Source organism: Vespula pensylvanica, chromosome 3 (assembly GCF_014466175.1).
Source record: "Vespula pensylvanica isolate Volc-1 chromosome 3, ASM1446617v1, whole genome shotgun sequence".
NCBI lineage: Eukaryota > Metazoa > Arthropoda > Insecta > Hymenoptera > Vespidae > Vespula > Vespula pensylvanica.
The window spans coordinates 6851559-6873264 of NC_057687.1; the positions used below are offsets into that span (position 1 = coordinate 6851559).

At 37.6% G+C, this 21706-nt stretch overlaps 2 protein-coding genes across 20 annotated transcripts in view; both read right to left on the minus strand.

The window, feature by feature from the left end:
• Positions 1-15221, minus strand: part of LOC122627764 (sodium channel protein para) — a 54870-nt gene extending 39649 nt beyond the window's left edge. For 9 of the 19 annotated variants that reach the window (XM_043809235.1, XM_043809232.1, XM_043809233.1 and 6 more), the window contains exons 1-4: positions 13745-15220; positions 4622-4699; positions 2450-3164; positions 2088-2267 (exon numbers count right to left, since the gene is read on the minus strand). In XM_043809235.1, coding sequence (XP_043665170.1) covers positions 2088-2234 — 147 coding nt within the window. In that variant the 5' untranslated portion in view covers positions 2235-2267; positions 2450-3164; positions 4622-4699; positions 13745-15220. Of the gene's footprint in view, positions 1-2087; positions 2268-2449; positions 3165-4621; positions 4700-13744 lie in introns of all 19 variants that reach the window. The other 10 variants (XM_043809234.1, XM_043809229.1, XM_043809238.1 and 7 more) reach the window with 3 other exon arrangements.
• Positions 15222-16161: 940 nt separating this feature from the next.
• On the minus strand, positions 16162-19677 carry LOC122627767 (glycosylated lysosomal membrane protein-like). The gene is made up of 6 exons (XM_043809243.1): positions 19499-19677; positions 18430-18669; positions 18042-18245; positions 17574-17804; positions 17196-17482; positions 16162-17117 (listed from the first exon to the last, which is right to left on the minus strand). The coding sequence occupies exons 1-6, from the start codon at positions 19577-19579 to the stop codon at positions 16946-16948; spliced, it is 1215 nt and encodes a 404-aa protein (XP_043665178.1). The 5' UTR covers positions 19580-19677; the 3' UTR covers positions 16162-16945.
• Positions 19678-21706: the final 2029 nt, after the last annotated feature.

Sequence of the window (21706 nt, forward strand, 5' to 3'; positions counted from 1 at the left end):
AGAAACAGTGGTTACATACAGAAATACAGAGAGACATAGAGAGTATCAGGAATGTTTAGCATGTGAAAGAGAGAAAGAAAGATAAAGAGAAAGAGAGAGAGAGAGAGAGAGAGAGAGAAAGAGAGAGAGAGAGTGAGACAGAGAGAAAGGAAGGATAAGGTTGATCTTGGTTAAAGATGAAAGAATTTTTTAATGATCTACAATTTTTTTTTTCTTTTTCTACGATATGATGAATTTAGGAAATACGTTTAAGAAAGAAAGAGAGAGAGAGAGAGAGAGAGAGAGATACAGAGCGGGGAAGATGTAATAAGGCAACAACAGATATATATATATATATATAGAAAGAGAGAGAGGGAATATAGCGTCATATAATATATAATACATAATATAGATCGTTTCTACGATACAAATATACGAAGATCTCGAAGCACAAAGGCGAAAATGCTAGGATCAATTGGGATCGAGAAGGAGAACGATAAATAAAGGTAACGTCTATGGATGATAATCATAATAATAATAATAATAATTGTAATTATAATAATTATAATAATATATATCGAAGCCTACACCGATTTGAAAGCACTCTCTTTCTCATCATTTGACTTGCTTACGAGCAAACAAACTCTATTTCTTTTTTTTCCTTATCTTATCTATATCTCTTATCTATTTCTTTTCTTTTATAAACAAAATTATTTCCAATAATACGAAATTTTCCTATTGTCGAAAAGAGATAGAGAAAGAGACGCAATGAGAGAGAGAGAGAGAGAGAGAAAGAGAGAGAGAGGGAAAGAGAGAGAGAGAGAGACAGCTAGCATACCATCGATTTTACATTATAATAAACTTACGTTGATACAGACACAGATAACGGCATTGCAAAACATCTAGCTTTAACACGCGGGTACAAATTTTTGGATACACAGAGAAATACAATAGAATACATTTATTACTTGGTTACGGACACTGGCAATTATATATTACCTCGTTCATATAATAAAATGATTTTTTTAATTTTATTTTATTTCATTTATTTGTTTTATTTTACCTAAACTTCAGAGAAATAGAGAAGGAGGGAGAGAGAGAGAGAGAGAGAGAGAGAGAGAGAGAGAGAGAAGCGAGAAACAACGAACGGGAATGGCATACTTCATTAAAAAACAGTGACAATTATTTGTTAACACCGGCAAAAAAAAAATAGTTAATTGGTAAACACAAAAAATAGAACAAGGTTAATTGTTATTCTTCATAAATTGCCTAACAACAGCTGGGCAAAAGATTGGAAATAAAATAAATAAATAAATAAAAAGAAAAATCGGAATCGCGTCGAAAGAAAATAAAATAAAAAAGAAAAGGAAGAAAAAGAACAAAAATCTTCTTAGACAAGTTAACGTAAATCGTGCAAAAAGCCCAATCCCTTTTAAAAGAGGTTACCTCCTCTCCTAGGTTCAATCTTATCAATGAAAGAACAGCGCTGAACACTTGAAGAAATTGCAAGTGCTTACCCTCTTCCCACCACCACCACCACCACCACCATCACCCTGAACTTCCTTCGTTAATCACCATCGAATGATAAAAAAAAGAAAAGAGGAAAAAAAAGATGATAAAAAACACGATCTCGCGGTTAAAACGTTTCGAAAAACGAACTCTGAGAAAAGAGACACTCGATGACAAGTGGCCAGTGCTGAGAATGATACAAAAATCATTCGCCTTGACGTTGTCTCCGTTATGATTTATCGATCTGGATCGATCGATATGCAACAAGAAATATGATAAGAAATAAGATGTGATTGAAATAATTATTTTTTTGGATAGGAGTTAGAAACAGAGAATCAAATAGTCAGAGAATCAGAGAGAGAAAGAGAGAGAGAGAGAGAGATAAATGATAGATAGATAAATAGATAATTAGATAAATAGATCAAGAGAGAAAGAGGTAAAGATAGAAAGAGAAAGGGGATCAAGAGTGATCATGAGTATCGATCGAATCACGAGTAATCACTCCGAACTATAATCGTAAAAATAAAAGGGAATAAAATAAAATGAAATAAAATAAAGGATATATCTAAAAGAGGAAATCAGGGATACGATCGAATTACCTCTCCTTCCGCTCTCTTCTTCTCGAGTTCCTTCTGCTTGGCATGTTCCTCGGCGATGCGAGCCTCGATCGCTGCCAGGGACTCCCGCGTGAACGGACGGAACAAACTTCTTTCTTCCTCTGTTATAGAGTCAGACTCTTCGGACATTGTCTAGGCTGCGCACAGCTTCCTGCCACCTTCCTGCGCGTATAAGATTAAGAAGAAGGAATGACGATGACGATGACGATGAAGATAATGATGATGATGATAATGATGACGATGACGATGACGATGACGATGCAAGATAGACTCGTTGTTGATTAATTCGATCAAAAGTTCTGTTTTTTTTCTTTTAGTTCGATGAGTTTAAATGTATTACTCACTTTTGATCGGTGCTAACAGTTCCTGAAGTGTCGTGTGTGCTCGTCCCACGAAGAAGCAGGAGAGTAATAATAGAAAGCCAGTTGTTGGTGCTGCTGACAATTGTCTTGATTCCAGGGCCGGTGATTCCTCGGCGTCGATACGTCGGAACTCCTCGTTCCGTGGATAAGATTAAACGACGCCGTTACGTTAGATCGGACGGATAAAAACGCACCTCCTTGCAGCACCTCGACGACTGCCGATTTCCCGGCAATCACGAACTCGCGCTTACAGCGAGCTTTCCCTCTAATCTCGTTGCTTCTTCTCCCCCTGATAACGATCTTCTTCTTGTTATTTGTTTTCCTTCTTAACTCGCTAACGCAGACGTTGTTGATGCTACTGCTGCTGCTGCTTCTTCTTCTGTTACTGATACAGGTGCTGTTGCTGTTACTATTGCTGCTACTGCTGCTGCTGTTGCTGCTGCTGCTGCTGCTGCTGCTGCTGCTGCTGCTGCTGCTGCTGCTGCTGCTGCTGCTGCTGCTGTTGTTGCTGCTGCTGCTGCTGCTGCTGCTGCTGCTGCTGCTGCTGCTGCTGCTGCTGCTGCTGCTGCTGCTACTGCTGCTGATACTACCTGAATCTCGTTCCGACGAAATGGCCACGAGAAATGACGAACGCGCTGCAGCAGTGCGTGCTATGTCGGGGACCGTCCAACGCGAACCAAGATTTTTCATGTCCGACCTATGATGCAGTAAGACAGAAAAAAGATATTTTTTTCCTCTTCGTTAGTTCTTTTAATTTCTCTATCTGCTAAAAATAGGGTACATGTAAAACTTTTTTCTTTTATTTATATATATATATATATATATATATATATATATAAATTCCGTAAATATTTTTTCAACTTTTCCAATAAAATTTTAAAGGACGGATTTTTTATTAAAATCTTTTTTAATTAACTTCTGAAACGATCGAGAGAAAGATTAACAAAATTAACACAGAAAAATATTTTTCAAGTCGAATAATTTTTGAATTTTTTCCAATAGATTTTCACATTCATAAATAATAAGGGGAAAGCTTTTTTTTCTTAATTTTTAACAGCGATTTCTCTCTTGTAGTCTGTTCAAAATACTTATATGGACATTTCTCAAATCGAATATTTCTCAATCATCTCTATTAGAATTTCTGATATAATTCTTTTGTGTGTGTGTGTATGTGTATGTTCCAGAATTATCGTCAATCTCCTTCTATTTCTTGTTTTCTCTCTTTCTCTCTCTTTTTCTCTGTCTCCAACATTCTCTTCATTATTTACGATTATTTCTTTTCTTCCTTAACCGATAAAAATCTTTTTCTGTCTGTGATGAAAAATGTCTGTAAACGAATGATATCCGATAAACGAAAAAATTTGCTTATTTATTTTTCGTATCCAGTCTCGTGCGAGACGTCACGTAGTTAACAATAAAACGATGTTACGAAAGTATTTCGCGAAAAGTTACTTCCAAGTATATACCTCATCATTCTTCGAAACTTGTACACGGAATATATTTACATATATGTATATATGGATACATAGATACATATATACATACGTAGGTAGATATTCAGTAAAAAAATACTTACGTCGATTAACTCGTAGAACTTTAAAACGAACCGAATTGCCAGCTCATCGTTCTTTCGAAACATAATCGAGTTACAAAGCGAATAGCATGGCGAAGTCGCATATGGCGATGCTCGCGAAACTCGTTCTGCGCTTGGAAACATTGATTTTCCCGCGAAACCAAGAGAGAAAGAGAAAGATAGAAAGATAGATAGATAGGTAGATAGAGAAAGAGAGAGAGAGAAAGAGAAACTGCAGTCTCTCGAACTCACTAACGAACTTTTTTCATTAATATTTGGTCGGTAAAGCTAAGGAGAACATTTCTGTCGAGATCATAACGATGCTTCATTTATATTTCAACCATAGAGAAAGAGAGAAATATATATATTATACACATGCTTGTATATAAAACTGGGATTATTCGATTCTCCAGTGTCAGTGTATCCAATATTATATATGTATACGCATATGAATATACACACTTATATCAATTACTTCAATCGATTTTATCGACCGATTTTTTTTTTATTCCTTCCTTTTTTTGTTTTTCTTTGGTTTTTTTTTTTCTTTCTTTTTTTTTCTTTCGAATTTATCTACTCACGTGTGAATGAAGCGACGGGTGCGATCAATCCGTTATCCGAAATAACATAGTCTGCTCTTCGTGTCGGTCGATTCTTATCTGCAACACAGAAACGAGGACAGTGGGTTAAAATGCTGACACACCCCGTTCCTCGTGGATACGTCCGCATCTAACGGCCATCTTTCTCCCGCGCGAATCGTCTATTATTTCGAATTTAACCACGCGTTATACTTTGATATCTTTTTCTTAACGAAATTTCACATTTCATCATAGATAATTCTTATCGTTCAATTATTACTTCTTCCTATTGGTATTTACGATATAAAATCGTTGTACTTTTGTCTAATTTTATGATGACCGTAAACAAATTTCATAAGTCCTTTTCGTATATTCATTACTAACTTGAATGATTTTCTCATTGATCATGATCATACACAATTTCCAAAGTTTAGTACCATGATATTATTTTTTATATTTATCTATCTCTCTATCTATCTATCTCTATCTATGTCTGAAAAAAGTTTGAAAGTGAAATTTGTAAAATTGCACGTTCGCACGAAATACAAAAATTTATGATTAATTAAAATGGCAAGAAGGTGTTTCGTTCGATTTGTCACATGCAAACGGTAGAAAAAATAATTGCCTTCTTTACCGTGTCGCTCAATACCATTCAAGAATCATGGAAACTTTTCTACTTTCGCGAAAGTAGCATGGAACCGTTCCCATGTTTACCGAGCAAGCAATACAGTAGAATCTCGATCGTTCATGTTTTAATGGCAAAGGTAGCTTAATCGGATAATCGACTTTTTTGCGGCAAACTTAATTTCTTTATTTACGATACGAGTTTCTAGGATTTGAAAAAAGTATAATTAATTCAAAATAACTAATCACTGTTCCTTTTTCTCTTTTTTCTTTTTCTCGTTGATGATAAATAATTCATCCATGATCGAAATGTATTTAGATCGATATTAATCGACACGATCTAACCATCTACTTTTACATCGTCGTATTCGTGAAACTTATTTTCCACGTAGAACGCGAGCTGTTCTAGATTAAAAACTCCACGACCTTGTGCATTCAGGCGACCCACTTGGGCACGACGAACTGGTACACCACGTTAACATAGAATCGACTGTCCACGCTAGACCGTCTATTACAGATGCATCGTCAAACACGTTCTAGCGTATCTCTCTAAACGTTTTGATGGATCTAATAATGAAAAAAAAAAAAAAGAGAGAAAGAAAGAAAGGAAAAAAAACATAACACGTTTACGATCTGATCGATGTAATTATTCGAACGAACAAAAAAAAAAAAAAAAACGAGAAATTATAAGAAATCTTTCGATTAAATGATTCAATTAATATTTTGGAAGAAGAAGAAAAGCGAAGAAAGAAAAGAGATCGAGAAATCTCGCGTTTCACTCTCTCGTTCTTTTGCGACTTTTCCATATTTTTCTCTCCTTTGAAAAAAAAAAAAAAATAAAACTTCTTCATTTTTTTCATTTCTTTTTGTTATCATAAAATGAAAAAGAAATATTGGAAAGAAAGTAATGGTGGAAAGTCTCGAACATGAGCGGAGGTAAGGTGTCGGTGGTCTTTGACCGAGTTTCGCGCGGTCGATCATATTCCGGCGGAACTCGGTCACACGCTTATGCATCGGCATCGTCGTCGTCGTCGTCGTTGGTGATGGCGGCGTCGCGGCGCCAAGAGAGAATCCCTCAACGCCACGAATCCCTCTACGCAACACCGTAAAAAGAAAAAGAAAAAGAAAAAAGAAAAAGAAAAAAAATGAAAATGTATGAAAACGAAAAGAAAAGAAAAAAAAAATACAAAAGACGAAGAAGCTTCCCTTCGATATCGTCGAATCGACTGAAAACGAAAATACACGATCGGTTACGAACACGGCCGAATCGTAAACTATCATCAAATTATATCCCCACACGTCTCTCATCTTCAACTTTTCCTCCCCCGACTGTCTCTTCCTCCCTATCCTCTCTTCTACCACCAACACCAACATCAGCCTCCTCATCGTCTTCCTCTTCCTCCTGTCCACGACTCTGGACGCCTTTTAATTTGATTACTAATCCAATTAGAGTGACATACTCCTAGCGAAGGAAAGACACGGCACGAGTACCCTTTCGCCCAGGGACCATCCTCGTCGTCGTCGTCGTCATCATCATCGTAGAAATACAGGTTGAACCAAAAGTTCCTAGATGGACCAAAACTTCCTAGATGATTTTGCAAATTAATCTTTTCCAAAACTTTTTAAAGTTGTAGTTAAGCTCGTAATTTTACTAACTGATAAGCTAGTTTTGTGGTTTCGCGATTTGAAGGAAAAAGAATAAAGTTAGTTTGAAAACACTCGAAAAAAGTGGATTGATTTTTAAGATTAGCTTGGAACTTTTGGTACATCCTGAGTATTTCTACACAGAGTTTTCTTTGTCAATTTGCTCATTTCTTTCTCTCTCTCTCTCTCTCTCTCTTTCTCTCTCTGTCTCTGTCTCTTTTCTTATTGTCTTTTCCTTTCATATTTCATTTTATATACTTCATTTTCCTTTAACTCCCTTTTCTTTATTTTTTTATTTCTTTTTCATTTTTTTTATTGGTGATCTATCGACGAATAGGAAACGTTTTAGTATTATAGAATGAAATAAAATAAAACAATAAAAACAAAAGGAAGAAAAAGAAAGAGTTGTAAGAGAATCAAAAAGACTGCTTGTGACACGAGAATTCTATGTATGTATGCATACATGTATGTATGCATGTATATACGTTGCGACGGAAAAAGGAGGTCGCTTGAGGTGGCTTGTCGAGCGAGCGAGCGAGCGAGCGAGCCACGCGTTTACGATCGAATAGATATATACATTGGGTACATGTATATATATATATATATATACATATATATATAATATAATATATATATATATATAAGTGACTTTAGAGAAGTTCGAATGCTTTAAGGGAAATCGACCGAAAAAATTTTGGTACGCATAAGAGGAGAAGAATGAAAAATGTAAGGAAAGTTATGTCTTGAAGATATTACGTATAAAATAGTTTTGTCTGTGTATATGTATACATATATATATATATTATAAGTATATATATATATGTACATACTTATATATACCCCTCTGAACATCTTTAGAAAATATTTCATAGAGTAATGCTTTTAGATACGTTTGCCAGTTTCAATGTGGACGATCGATAAACCGCGTCAAGGCGTACGTATTAAATCTCGATAAATTTCATGAGAATAAAAATTTCATGAAAATAAAAATTCACGAACGAAGTGTTCGCATTAAATCGTTAGATTATTTATAGACTATTATCGAGGTTAACGATCGCGAAAAAGATAAGGTAAGATTAATATTTTCAATGAATTTCAAAATGATGACAGTCAAGTATGTATTAGAATAAGAACATGCGACATTTTCACGTGAATATTTTGTCAAGTTAAAACGATGAAAATTGTCCTAACGTAATGCATTACGATTAATCGGAATATATTCGTGTGTGACCTATCCGCCATCTTGATGGAAAGCAAAGCGTACGGTGGCTCCACCGGAAGCCACCGATGTAGAAAATCTATCCCTATCTTCTCTCTCTCTCTCTCTCTCTCTCTCTCTCTCTCTCTCTCTCTCTCTCTCTCTCTCTGTGTGTGTGTGTATGTCTCTTTCTCTCTGTCGAGCAAACGATGTGGCGCGGCGGCGGCTCGATGCCGACGCCGACGTCGTATGACGTCACGAATCAGGCCGGGTACGTTGCGGAAAAACGTTTCCATGACGACGAACCACTGACGCTACCGTCGTCGTTGTGGCCGTCGCTGTCGCCGTCGACGTCGTCGTCGTAGTCGTCGTCGTCGTCGTCGTCGTCGTCGTCGTCGTCGTCGTCGTCGTCGTCGTCGTCGTCGTCGTCGTCGTTGTCGTACAACTATAACTATCACTACCATTACTATCAACACTAACGCTAACACCATCATAACTACTAGTACGTCTTGACGTTATGTCTAATCTCTCTTATCGAGAATTTTCAATGACGAAGGGTCCCTTACGTTGAGAAATATACTTACGCATAGACTCGTCGTCGTCGTCGTCGTCGTCGTCGATCGATTTGAAAACTTTTTTTTTTCTTTTTCCTTTTCCCTTTGTTTTTTTTTTTTTTTTTTTTTTTTTGGAAGAAAGAAAGAAAAATATAATATAAAAATGAGAATAAAAAACGAAAAAAAGAAATATATTCGAAGAAACACAACGACGTTAACGTAATCGATCTAATAAGTATTCAACGTCGATTATTGTATAAAGAGAGAGAGAGAGAGAGAGTCGTTAATGCATTCTGATCGCGGTGACTGTTAATTGTCCGACACGAAATTGACTTGTACTACTTTCATGCAATTCGTCACGAATCGTCCACGTACTTCGTACGATCTTTTTCCATTTCTTTTTTCTTTTTTTCTTTGTTTCTTTTGAAACTCATTTTTTTTATACGATTTATATACATATTTATGCGATTAGGACGACGACTTTTCGGAAAGTTACAAAAAAAAAAAAAAGAAAGAAAGAATAAGAATACAAGAACAACACTCACGAATAGTGTGATTTCTAAAAGCAACGATTCGATATAAAAAGCGTCCTTAATGCGTTATTCTAGAACCTACCAACCGACTGACCTCTAGTCGTATTAAAATCCACGCCTGTTTTCATGGTAATTCTGATTATAATTAAACGTTTAGGATTAATGTCGCATGGGGTTTTGTCATTAGCCGAAAGGGGATTATTTACAAGCCGTGTTCGCGGTTAGCGATCATGTATATATATATATATATGTACCCAACAATCAAATTAAAGCCGATGATTCGACGCACTATTGAACTGAACAAATCGTTGTAAAAAAATATTATTTGTCCTTATATATTACACATATAATACTCTCAATATCGTTTACGTTCAGCATATAAAATAGAAACTCAAATAAAAAATATGAAATAAAATGAAATGATATTGTCACGAGAGAGAGACAATATCGTTCGTCCCTTTATTATTCAATAACGAAATTTATTAAAATATATATCAAAGAGTAATGATTTATGAGTTAATAAATGTATTATTTAAATTGATTATATATTTAACGAATGTATCGACTCTTAAACGGATCTTACTGCAAAGAATAAAAAAGAAGACAAAACAATAAAAGAAAGAATACTGTAAATTTGTAATTAAACTATAATATCCAAATTGAGAAGCATCGCAACAATATCTGTGGATATATAAAAAAAAAATGTGATCGATTGATTAAAAAAAGAAAAGAAAGAGAAGAGAGAGAGAGAGAGAGAGAAGAAAAAAAAAGAAATAACACGATCGAAATACACAAGGAAAGAAAACAGTTGCATAAACAATCTTATAAATTTCTATAAAGCGATCGAACAAAAATATTGTATAATAATTAATAGTTGAAGTTATATAGGGGAAAAACGTTTAGAGAAGATTAGCCTACTTGAGGTAGTCAAAATCGTGGGGCGGAATGTCTCGCCGTCGTTCTTTTTTTTTTCTTTTTCGTATGAGAATAATCGATCGCGTATAAACCCGCACTCTTCGAAGTACGGTCGCACTCATCCCGGTACACTTGCACTCGAAAGTCAGTACCAAAGCAAGCATGGAGAGCACCTGTTGCTCCCCTTCGTTCGTTCGTCCGTCCATCCATCCGTCCATCCGTCCGTCCATTTCTTCGTCCTTTCATGGTTCGCCCTTTAAAAAGCCCTACTACCTTACAAACTACTTCCCACCCTTTCTATTTGTTTCTTAACCTTTGTCATGAGTAACGTAATACTGATATCGTTGCAACGAAAAAGTTCAAGAAAAAGAATTTTTAGTAGAAGAATATAAAAGGAAAAAAAGGGCAGAAAATAAAAAATTAAATTTTGAAAAAATTGAAAGAGAGAGTATACGAACTAAAAGAACCTGACAAATTACGTTGTTAAACACCGTGGACCATTATTATGACGCGTTCTATTAAAAAAAAAAAAAAAAAAAAAAAAAAAAAAAAAGAAAGAAAAAGGAAGAAAGAAAGAAGACGCAATATTAATAAATAGCCATTTCATAATTGACGTCATATCCTTCGTTATATTTTTTATTCTTCTTTCTTTCTTTTTTGTAAAAATTCCAAGAGAGAGAGAGAGAGAGATAAGAAAAAAAAAATTCTAATGGACTGACAAATTACATCGACCATCGAGCCTTATTATCGTTCTATTACCAAACAAATATTAATAAATAATGATTTAATGAGCGTTATAAATCCTTCCTCATTTCCGAGATTGCGGTAAAATAAAAAGAGATAGAGAAGATTCGAGCGAATTCGAGTCAGTGGAACAGGCAACGAGCCAAATCTTTGCATTGCCAACGTCAAACCCAAAGCTCTTATGTACTTATTCAAAGAAGAAAGATATAAAAAAAAAAGGAAGAAGAAAACGTTTCACCGATCTAAAAGATGAATCGCGAATGGTACAAAATAACGAACATCGGGATCGCGTCTTTCATTGATATTCCGAAGTTGTTAATAAACGATATCCACGAAGATGGACGTTGAAATAATGTATGCGCGTGTGTGTTTGTGTGAAAAGAGAATGAATCGGAAGATACGTTCGTACGTCATACCAGATGAGGATGTTCGTGCGAGTTTCTTCATAGGAAGCAGAACTGGGCGTAAATCGGTCCTCGCGACCTCTGACATTACGTGCGAACAAACGATAATTTATTTACCAAAGGAGATAAATTTACTAACTTTTACGGATAAAAGAAAAAAGTCACCAGACTAGTATAAGTCGAGAGCGAAAGCCGATTGATTTTTAGCTAAACTTGATTTCGATGGTAAAAGCCTAGGAGATGGAGAAGAAAGAAAAAGAGGAAGAGAAGAAGTAAATATTGTTCGTCGTTATTTGGAAAAAAGAAAAAAAAAAAAGAAATGGAATGGTTCGAATGTATGGCAGAATTTGTAGAACATGGGAAAATTTTAAGTAGTATAGGTCGACCACGAGGACGAACGATACGACATCAGCGTATACGTTCTCTTTTAAAAGGAAAAAAAAGAAACAATAAATAAATGGTTTCGACGTTTCAGTAATTGTTAGGCATATACACGCACACACACATACATACATACATATATAAAATGGTAATAAAGACATGCAATTGATCTAATCGATCGATGGTTGAGCGTTCGAACGAGTAGACATTGAAATTGACGGACTTTCGCGAGGAGAGAGATAGGCACACGTTATCGTATCACGCCTCTTCTCTTGGAATCCTTCCAAAACAAGCCGGAATCGGTAACTCGGTCGCGTTCTTAACGCGTGTCCTTCCTATACTATTCTCTCTTCGGAAATAGTCCTAAGAAAAAAGACAGAGAGAGAGAGAGAGAGAGAGAGAGAGAGGAAGGGAGAAAGATAAAGAAACGGATATTGCAAGTCAGACGTGTCCTCAGACTCCTCGTCGCGATATACGCATACCCTAGAAAAGGTCCTCACGAATGGTTACTGTGTTGGAAAGAGAAAGAGAGAAAGAAGAGAGACGCGAGGCGCTCGTTGGTGATCGATATCACCGTTAGACGTTCAAGCAAATCGTGCACGGCCCGTATCGATCCCGTAATTTTCGCGCGAAGGAAGGTCACCGAGAGCGAGAAACGAGCACGCAACTTGCGCGTATTCACTGGGGAAGTAATTTTCATGAAATGAAGGAGACGAGGGAGAGGAAGAGAAAGAAAGAGAGAGAGAGAAAGAGGGAGAGAGAAAAAGTCTGGAAAATAATCAAACTAAAATTTTCCTGCATTCCCTACAATTATCTTCCGCAGTGAAAAGAAATCAAAAAAAAAAAAAAAAAAGAAGAAAAAAAATTTGGTTCGTTCGATCTGTAAGCGCAACGACGACGTCGATCGATGTATCGCAGAGACTCTTTTGCGCGAGTGGCGCCTCATGCGATTCGATCGCGCGCGCTCTACTCGAATAAGATGACTCTCTCTCTCTCTCTCTCTCTCCCTCCCTCTCTTTCTGTCTCTCTTTCTTTCTCTATCTATCGTGGACTCTCAAGCAGGCGTGCTCTTCTCAAAAGAGGCATACTTCTCAAGAGCACTCTCTCCCTTTCTCTCTTTCTCTCTCTCTCTCTCTCTTTCTTTCTACCTTCTGTCTGTCTGTCTGTCTATCTCTATTCATCTCGTTTCAACGCGCCTATTTGCACGAGACATAACGACGCCGACGATGACGACGACGACGTGGCCGTGGATGCACGAAGAAGGCTACCGCTGCGTTAACCAAGCTAGAATAGAGTATCATGGTGGCGCCACCATCGGGAGGAACACCGACGCGCCGCCCTACACCACGCGGCTCGACTACTTTCCACCGAGTCGGAGCACACTTGGACGCTACTACTTCAAGTAGTAGAATCAATGACTGGGGGCTGGCATGCGGATAAACTAGAGAGGAACACACGGCGGACGCGTCACCGGGCAGAAAAAGAATCATAGAGAGAGAGAGAGACAGACAAAGACAGAGATAAATATAAATGGCACACTTACGATCGAAAGAAAAGCCTTTTTGATCCTTTTTTATCAAAAATTATAATATATACGTACGAATATATAAGCGTATGCATATATACATATATATGTGTGTGTATATGTATATATATATATATATATATTTATACATTTGTATATACATATATCACGAATAAGAGAAAGAGAAAGAAAGAGAAAAAGAAGGAGAAAGAGAGAAAGAGAGAAAAAGAGAAAGAGAGAGAGAGAGAGAGAGAAATAGGGATACACATACACACGCGACGTGGCAAATTATAAATGTGCACACTGCGGATATTGTATGCTCCCGTTTATCCTTCTCTCTATCCTCTGTTCTATTTCCCACTTCCCTTTCCTCTCGAAGAAAAGCGATAGTAAAGCACAGAACCGATTTGACGACGCACTCTTTTATCTCCTTTCTTTCTCACTGAACACTGTAACTTCCTAACTCTCTTCCTAACTCCCTATCACCGAGAACGACCACGTTATATTCTCTATATATCTCCTTCTCTTTCTTTATCTTCTCTTTAATTCCTTTCCACCTTCTTCTTCTTTACTTTTTTTTTTTTTTAACGTATCTCTTACGTACCGACTTTGGCTTTAGTTTCACTGTCTTCCTCTCTTTCCTCCAACACACTTCGTCCTTCTCCTCCGTCTTCTCCTCCCCCTCTTCTTCTTCTTCTTCTTCTTCTTCTTCTTCTTCACCAGGTCCTCCTCTTCCTCCTCTTCCAACTCCTTCGCCTCCTCCGTTCTTCCTCTGTTCAGCGCAGCGGCAAGAAGGACCCGCCCCGTGTCGCGCTACACGAACGTGTAGTGAATGAAGAGAGCGTAGAACTTGCTCTGCGACAACATCATTCGGCCTGCCGTTATCGGTACCGCTTCGGCAGCCTCGCCGTCGTCATTTCTTCTTGCTTTCCCGTTGTTCGCGATGAGACCGTAACGGCCGCGCGCGAGCGGCGCAAGCAGCCGGAATTGATCGCGTTGCTGCGCACGATGATCTCTTTTCTTTTAGCTGGAGGACAAAGAGTAGAAGAAGCCCGCTGGCCTCGACGTCGTCGTCGACGACGGTAGGACGACGACGACGACGGCGGCAGGACTTAGTGGTGCCGATGACAAAATAGTGCTGCTGCTAGTAGTAGTGCTGATGATTACGTGCTTATGACGAAAACGCTGCTGCTGATAGTGGTGGTGGTGGTGGTGGTGGTGGTGGTAGTGGTGGTAGCGGTGGTAGAGATTTATAACAGTAGTGGTGCTGGTGGTGGTAGTAGTATTGGTGGTAGTGGTGATGACTGTAACGATGGTGGTAGTGGTGGTGCCGCTGCTGCTGGCCGCGCCGAGGATCGCACCGAGGACGACAAGGGCGAAGGGTGGTGGGAGCGAAGGGTAGGACGCGCGGTTCGCCCGCTCTAGCCGCACTGCCCTACGTCAGACCGTCTCCTCCGTCGAACCTCCTCTCTTCGCCTCCACCTCCACCGCCTCTTCCACCTCCTCCTCCTCCTCCTCCTTCTCCTTCGCCTTCGCCTCCTCCCCCTCCACCACTCGCACCCTCCTCCGATACACTTTTTATTTCCTCTACACCAACGTTTCCTTCAGAAACGACGACGCACCGATGCTGTCCCTTTGACTCCTTTTCCTTCCTCCTACTCCTTCTCGGTTCTATCCGGCACATACACGGGCGCGCGCGCGCGCGCTACCTCTATATCCCTCTCCTTCTCTCTTCCCTTATATCTATCTCTACCTCTCTATCTCTCCCTTTTTTCGTAAATCTCCTATTCTTCTTTTACTCCTCCTCGACCAGCTCCTCCCGTAATTTCGCACAGAAAAGAAAACGTTCGTCGCTGTTATCCTTTTTCCTTCTGTTTCTATACGTTCGCCTCTTACACCTTGATTTTTTATCTGTCTCTCTCTCTCTCTCTCTCTCTTTTCTCTCTCCACACCACTTGTTTTTTGCGACGACGAAAAGCTCGCTCCGGGAGGACTGTCGCGGCACAGACGAACCGAGCGACGCGGACGTTACTGCATCGCCACGCGCCAAACTCGCGCAGCGGACTCAGTGAGAACTAGTTCTCGTGGCGCTACCCCTCTCTCTCCCCACCACTCCAGCTTTTATAGCCGCACCGTTCGCAACAACCCCCTCTCTTAGACCCGACACTACCCTGCCTGCGCCGAGAGATCCGTTCGAGCTTTTCCAAATCCTCAAAGGTTTTTCCCTTATCTATCTCTCTGTCTCTTACATACTCACACGTGCATACAATTTACCTATCACACACGCACACAAACGCGTAAACTCTCTTCCTATCTCTTTCTCTCTTACCGAGTACTCGATCCTACGAAATTCGTTTCGCTTCTTCTTATTTTTTCGTCAGGTCAGACTTAACACGTACCTATTCTACTTGCCGAAGATGAAACAAGAATCGAAGGATACGGCGCACCGATATCTACTCAATGGAAAACGTCAATGAAACGGTGGTGCGTCACGGCTGACCAGCCCCTACGCGTTATGTAAATGATCGATCGTACCTGATATGTCTCTTACTTGATACGCAGCAAATATTCCGAGTCAAAAAAGAATCGATTTGGAAAATATGGATGATCATGCTCAACCTAGCCCTTTTACTACGCCGCCATCACGTTTGACTCTCTTTCTCTTTCTCTCCCCCACCCACCCCCTCCCATCTTCTCTCTCTCTCTCTCTTTCTCCCTCTTACCGTTTTTCACCCTTCAGGATACGTAAGCTCTCGAACTGTTCGCTTCCGTAATACGGACGGATCAATGAATGTGTACCCCACCAGGCAGCAATCCTCACCTCACCCTCCTTGAAGCCGGTAGCATCGAGAAACACGGTACCACACCGCGCCACTCATACTACCTTTACCTGAAAACATTCGGTCACGATTTTCGAACGTCCGACCATACCCCGGACCCGTTAGTAAGCTCGCCCGCCAACCTCCACCACTAGTCAGAGGAAATATGCATGATGCGAAGAAGAGACGAACGCGATAGTCATAGGATACAGCTTGCTTTTATTCTTTCTTGTCCTGTGCGGCGACATCTTGGTGACGAATCGATGGTTTTGTGCTATTATACCCTAAATCCAACGAAATAAGGACGATTCATATATCTTTACGATTTTTTACTCGTATTTCTTTTTTTTTTTTGCTTTTTTATTTATTTATTTATTTTTTTTTTTTTCTTTTCAACTTTTTCTCAATCGAGTTCTCAAGGAAGGAAGAACTTCGTACGAAATTTCTGTCAAAGGTATAAAAACCATACTTGTCTAGCAAACGTACGTACTACGTCATATACGACTGAATATATACATGATCCTTCTGTCGACAAATTTATTAATAAAAAAAAAAAAAAAGGAAAGAAAAGGAAGAGCAAAGAAAAAAAAAAATTATTAATCTCGTGCGTGGAACAATATAGAAGAGACGCGTAAAGTCTCCTCGCGTTAAATCGATGCCTCTCTCTCTCTCTCTCTCTCCCTTTCTCTCTCTCTCTCTCTCTCTCTCTCTCTCTCTCTCTCTCTCTCTCGCTCGGCCGTGCAACTACGCGCTCGTGTAAAAATATCCATATAAACTTGTTCGTTCGTGTACTAGTGTGCATAATTGCAGAGAGAAATCTCGGCTTCGGTTGTTCATCGGTGGTACAGTTAGAAATCCTTATAACTATATATACGCATATATGCACGTACATATATGTACCAATACACATGATACGTCTATATGTATATGTACATCCGTCATGTTTAGTCTAGATGGCCTGATTTCTGGCTGACCTTATTATTTGCTCATCGATTTAAATAAGTGTTAGTGTTTCGCTTGGACATGTTACGAATACACATATACAATCCAGCTAAGAACATAATGATAAGAGGAAGACCAAGTCCGATCGAGATGATCATGATCACCAAATAAGAAAACTGCTCGTCTGGCGGTATGCCGTATCCAATAATGAAAGTCCTAGAAAACGCGATGACAATTATTAATTTTTATATATTTATACGAATCAATCGATTTGAAAGTTTTCATTTCTCTTACCACGTTGTGTAATGAGTATTTTTATAAAATCCATCTCCTTTTGATCCGATCGAGATTAGGAGCGTTTGAACTAGAATATCTTTAGATTCCCTTCCGTAGTAACAATAAAGCATAGAGTTCTCGATCGCATGATGATTTACTTTCGATGGTCGATACTGTACGATTTCCGTTGAACCAGCGATATCTCGCTTTGCTGATCCATAAGACACTGGTCTCCATTGTAAATATGCACCATTGTTTTCTACTTCATCGGTCTTATCGAAGGACGGTATCCTTACTTCGATCATCTGTGATCAAACAATCAATAATCAAATATCAAAAACGTCGAATATAAATATCGAGTCTCAACATGAAAATTTAAATATCTCAAATTCTCACCTCGAATATACCCGGTGTATGTTCGTCGTCCAAATTCTTTTTAGGATCGATGATTACCATTTTATCAGGATTACCACCCCCAACGATTATTAATTCGATAGCGAATCTGCTACTGGAGAAAGTTTCGTTCGTTTGTATATTGTCCAAAATTAAATCTACCAGCATCGCATTTTCAGTATGCAACATGTGCGGTATTGTGTCGGTATGATCCATAAAGTAATATCCTCTTAACTGAAAGGAACATAGAAAATAAATCGTTATTTTCCTTACCTACTGATTTCAATGGATCTACGATCGAACATTTTCTTTCTTTTTATTTATTTGCTAAAAAAAATGATTTAAATGACAAAAGTATCAAACTGAAGTTCGAAAAAGAGTTCGTTCATTCGATCGACGTTCTTGAATTATAATATTTTTATAATATTCAATATTTTCCTTGTGCTCTTTCAATATTGCAAAATACTTTACCGAAAGTTTTATACTCCCGTATCTGGTGATATTCATAGCTGTATCTTTATAAGAGTTACCCTCCATATCCAAACCAAAGGAATCACCGAACATCGAAAAGGATTTGCGCGACCAACGAAAGAATTCTGACATTAAAAAGTTTATATTAGCGACGTTGTCTAAATTAATCATTGCCGTATCATTTACATCGTTGAATTCGATAATCTGTAAGAAAAATAATCACAAAAAAAAAAACTATAATTCGTGACGTAAATCTTGCGTGAAATAAGAAAAATTAAAAGTGACATTTATTTTTCAATTGATTTCAATTGAATTAACACAAATTGCATTGGATTTTAATTTCAATTATTGTTCATACTTTAAATGGATAAATTAATCATAGTCTAACCTTATTTAATATAAATCCAACCGTGTAATTTGGATTTTCCGAAAATACGACGGAGTTCATTTTTCTCTGAAGAAAATCTTCGCAAGTAATATTTAATGTCGCCGAGAGCGACGTCAGCGCCATTAGTATCGATGGTTTACCGCCAAAATCCCAAAGATAATGTAACGTATCGTTCGAACCGTCTGCTCTCAGATACATCGTAGTCCAATTTTGATTTTTGCATCGTTCCTCGAAATATAACTGAAGACAAATATATATATATATATATATATATATATATATATATATATTATATATATATAATACATATATGACATATATATATACACACGTACAAAAAATGATTTTTAAATCTAACGATTGTAGAATTTTATTGTCACCTTATATAAATTTCATTAAATCTAATTAAAATTTATTTCTACAGAAAATATAAAACGATCGAATAGAGATCGTAATTTACGAGCAAACGTCAAGGACCAATAGAAAATCTGAAAACGAAATGGAAGAAAGATGGTGGACGTAAAAATCGCGCTTTTCGAATTTTCCGTTGAAAATTTACAAACAATTATTACTATCATAAATAACGTTATATATTGTCAGTTGCAAGAAAAAGTATAATGACGTAGATAATTTGTTCTATTATAGTACTTATCCATGGGTAAATGGTTCTAATGACGTAATTCAGATTAGATTAACAAAAAAAGGTAAAGTGTAATGTTACAGATACAACTAATCACATGTTATTTAGTTTCAATTGATATATCTCACGTTAAACATGAAAAGTAGAAAAAAAGAAAAAAGGTTATGGTATCCTACAGGTATATCGTTAAGGAAGAATAGAATAAATGACAAGAATTAATATATATAAAAATAAATCCAATGATGAACGCAAAACGATAAAGAATTTATGATTACAAACGGTTCAAAGTCGTAGGAGTGAATCATACAACCTTTGTTTCCGATCGAGCTTATAACAATGCTTTATGATCAAATCACGTTCTAAAGTAAGTTAATAACTTCGTACATATGTAACTTCTCTAAGGAATTGAAGCACGTGAATATTACTTACTGTTCTTTTCGCAAGTCCAGCGAGATTCATAGAAATAATAGAAAAAAAGAGAAGTAACGATAATAACGGTACACGAGGCATGTTCTTAAAGGAAACAAAAATGATAACGATACACGATGAACACAGTAAAACGTAACAAAAACACACCAACGTCAAGGCAGTAAGCGACTGAGGCGCGATCACGCTCGCAGCGACGCACAGAGAGATCAATTTCTTCATCATGGCGGTGCCTCGGAATATCGATGATATCGCCATCTCGCGACGATCCGTTATAATGAATGATTACATGGTAAAGTAGATCGCACTGTAGAAACTTTTATCGATCGGTACTTTCCAGAACCGATGGTACATGTATTTCGATATCAGATGGCAAGAGTTTTCTATTAATCAACTTTTGTCTTACTTGATAATCGTGTATGCGTAACCGATAAATATAAAATAAATTTCATCTTAAAGTTACGCAAAATTATTTCAGTTTTATTCGTTCGAAGAGAAATAATAATACGTTCATCATTAAAGAACTTTAATTGGTATATAATATGAATTTTGTTAAATGTACACAGACAAACTTTACTTACCATCATACTTACGTAAACTTTTCAAATACTATTTAATATATATATATATATATATACGTGTGTGAGAGTGTGTGTATACATACATATATATGTACATATTAAAACGACCATATTTGAAACCATACTTTGCGTAGTTTCCATCGATTTTTCTGAAAAAACATGGCCACTGGTATACATGCATTTCGCGCCGAGGGACGGAAACTCTTACCCCATTGACTGTCACATTTCGCCAACGGTGGTAGAGTTACCAAATCTCGACGCAGTACGTGTGGGATCTTCATAGAAAAAAAAAAAAAAAGAAAAAAAAAACAAAAAAAGGAACAATTGTAAACTTTCAAATAAAAGAAATATCATTATTAAATTTTCTAAATGTCTATGAAAAAATAATTATTAAATAAGGTTGATTAGTAAAAAACAAAAAATGAAAAAAAAAGCAAAAATAAAATTCAATATCATCTTATATGAGATATCATCTGATTGTCAGTAATATTTTCGACGACAACGGTCGACGATTATTGGTCTCGTTCGGGACACCCTGTAGAAAGCATGGAAAGAGAACGTGCAAAAAGAACGTTAAACGTGCAGACTGCGACCTTGACCGAAGCGTTGTCCGCGCGTGAGGCATACGCCGCGTTCGTACAGGACATGTACAGCGAACGTCCCCGACTAACGCTTCAAGAAGACTAACACGTTCCCTTCCTCGACCCTACGATACATCTATACGTGTGTGTGTGCATGTGTATGTGTATATATTTAGACATATAATGTATATACATATATACACACACATATGTAATATATTCTTGGTAAACGTACAATTTCTGAATGAACCACAAATTTATCGTCTTGTTCTTGATTTATTCGTTGAAAATTGAGAAAAAGAAAAGTGACAGACAAATGACGTTACTTTTAATACGAAGTAAAAGTTTCTTCTTTTCTCTGCTCAATTTTGATCTCTTTTTTTTTTTTTTTATATATTTTATTTTTTATTTTTTTCTCTCCTCTTTTTCGTCAAAAGAAAAAAAGCACAGAACCGCCGCACCGACACGAAGAGTCATGGACGACAGCAAGTCTTCGCGACGTTCGAATGATACGAGTCAATGCCGAAGGTCGTCGCAGGAAGTCGAGATCCGCGGGAGAACGTCGCTATATAACGGGTGGCGAGTTGTTTTAAGAAGGAGACCGGCCTTACCTTCATTGTATTCATATGCGAGCAATAATTTCTCTCTCTCTCTCTCTCTCTCTCTCTCTCTCTCGCTCTCTCTCGTTCTCTCTCGCTCTCTATCTTTCTTGCTCTTTTCCTTAGTCTGTACGATCAAGGCTTTCAAGGTGAGCACTCTCGACGATACCACGAAGGGCAATCGCTTTCCTTCTCTTCTTTATCTTTGATCTAACAATGGCCTTTCTCCTTCCAGACGATCGAATCAACCTTCTCATCGACGTTAGTATTAAATCGAATGGAAATCAACTTTTGCCGCCTTTCCTATCTTTAACCTGACTTTCTTTTTAAACACACATGCGCACACATACACACACTTATGCATATATATATATATATCTTTCTACAAAAAATTACGAAATACAACTAAAAAAAAAAAAAAAAAAGAAGAAGAAGAAAAGGAAGAAAGAA

What these genes read in the sequence shown, in the direction of transcription:
- LOC122627767 (XM_043809243.1), bottom strand. Translation starts at nt 19,579, where the DNA reads ATGCCTCGTGTACCGTTATTATCGTTACTTCTCTTTTTTTCTATTATT. An exon ending in TTGGATTTATATTAAATAAG is followed by an intron (nt 18,246 to 18,429) that starts GTTAGACTATGA and finishes TTTTTCTTACAG; the next exon opens with ATTATCGAATTCAACGATGT. An exon ending in AATACTCATTACACAACGTG is followed by an intron (nt 17,118 to 17,195) that starts GTAAGAGAAATG and finishes CGCGTTTTCTAG; the next exon opens with GACTTTCATTATTGGATACG.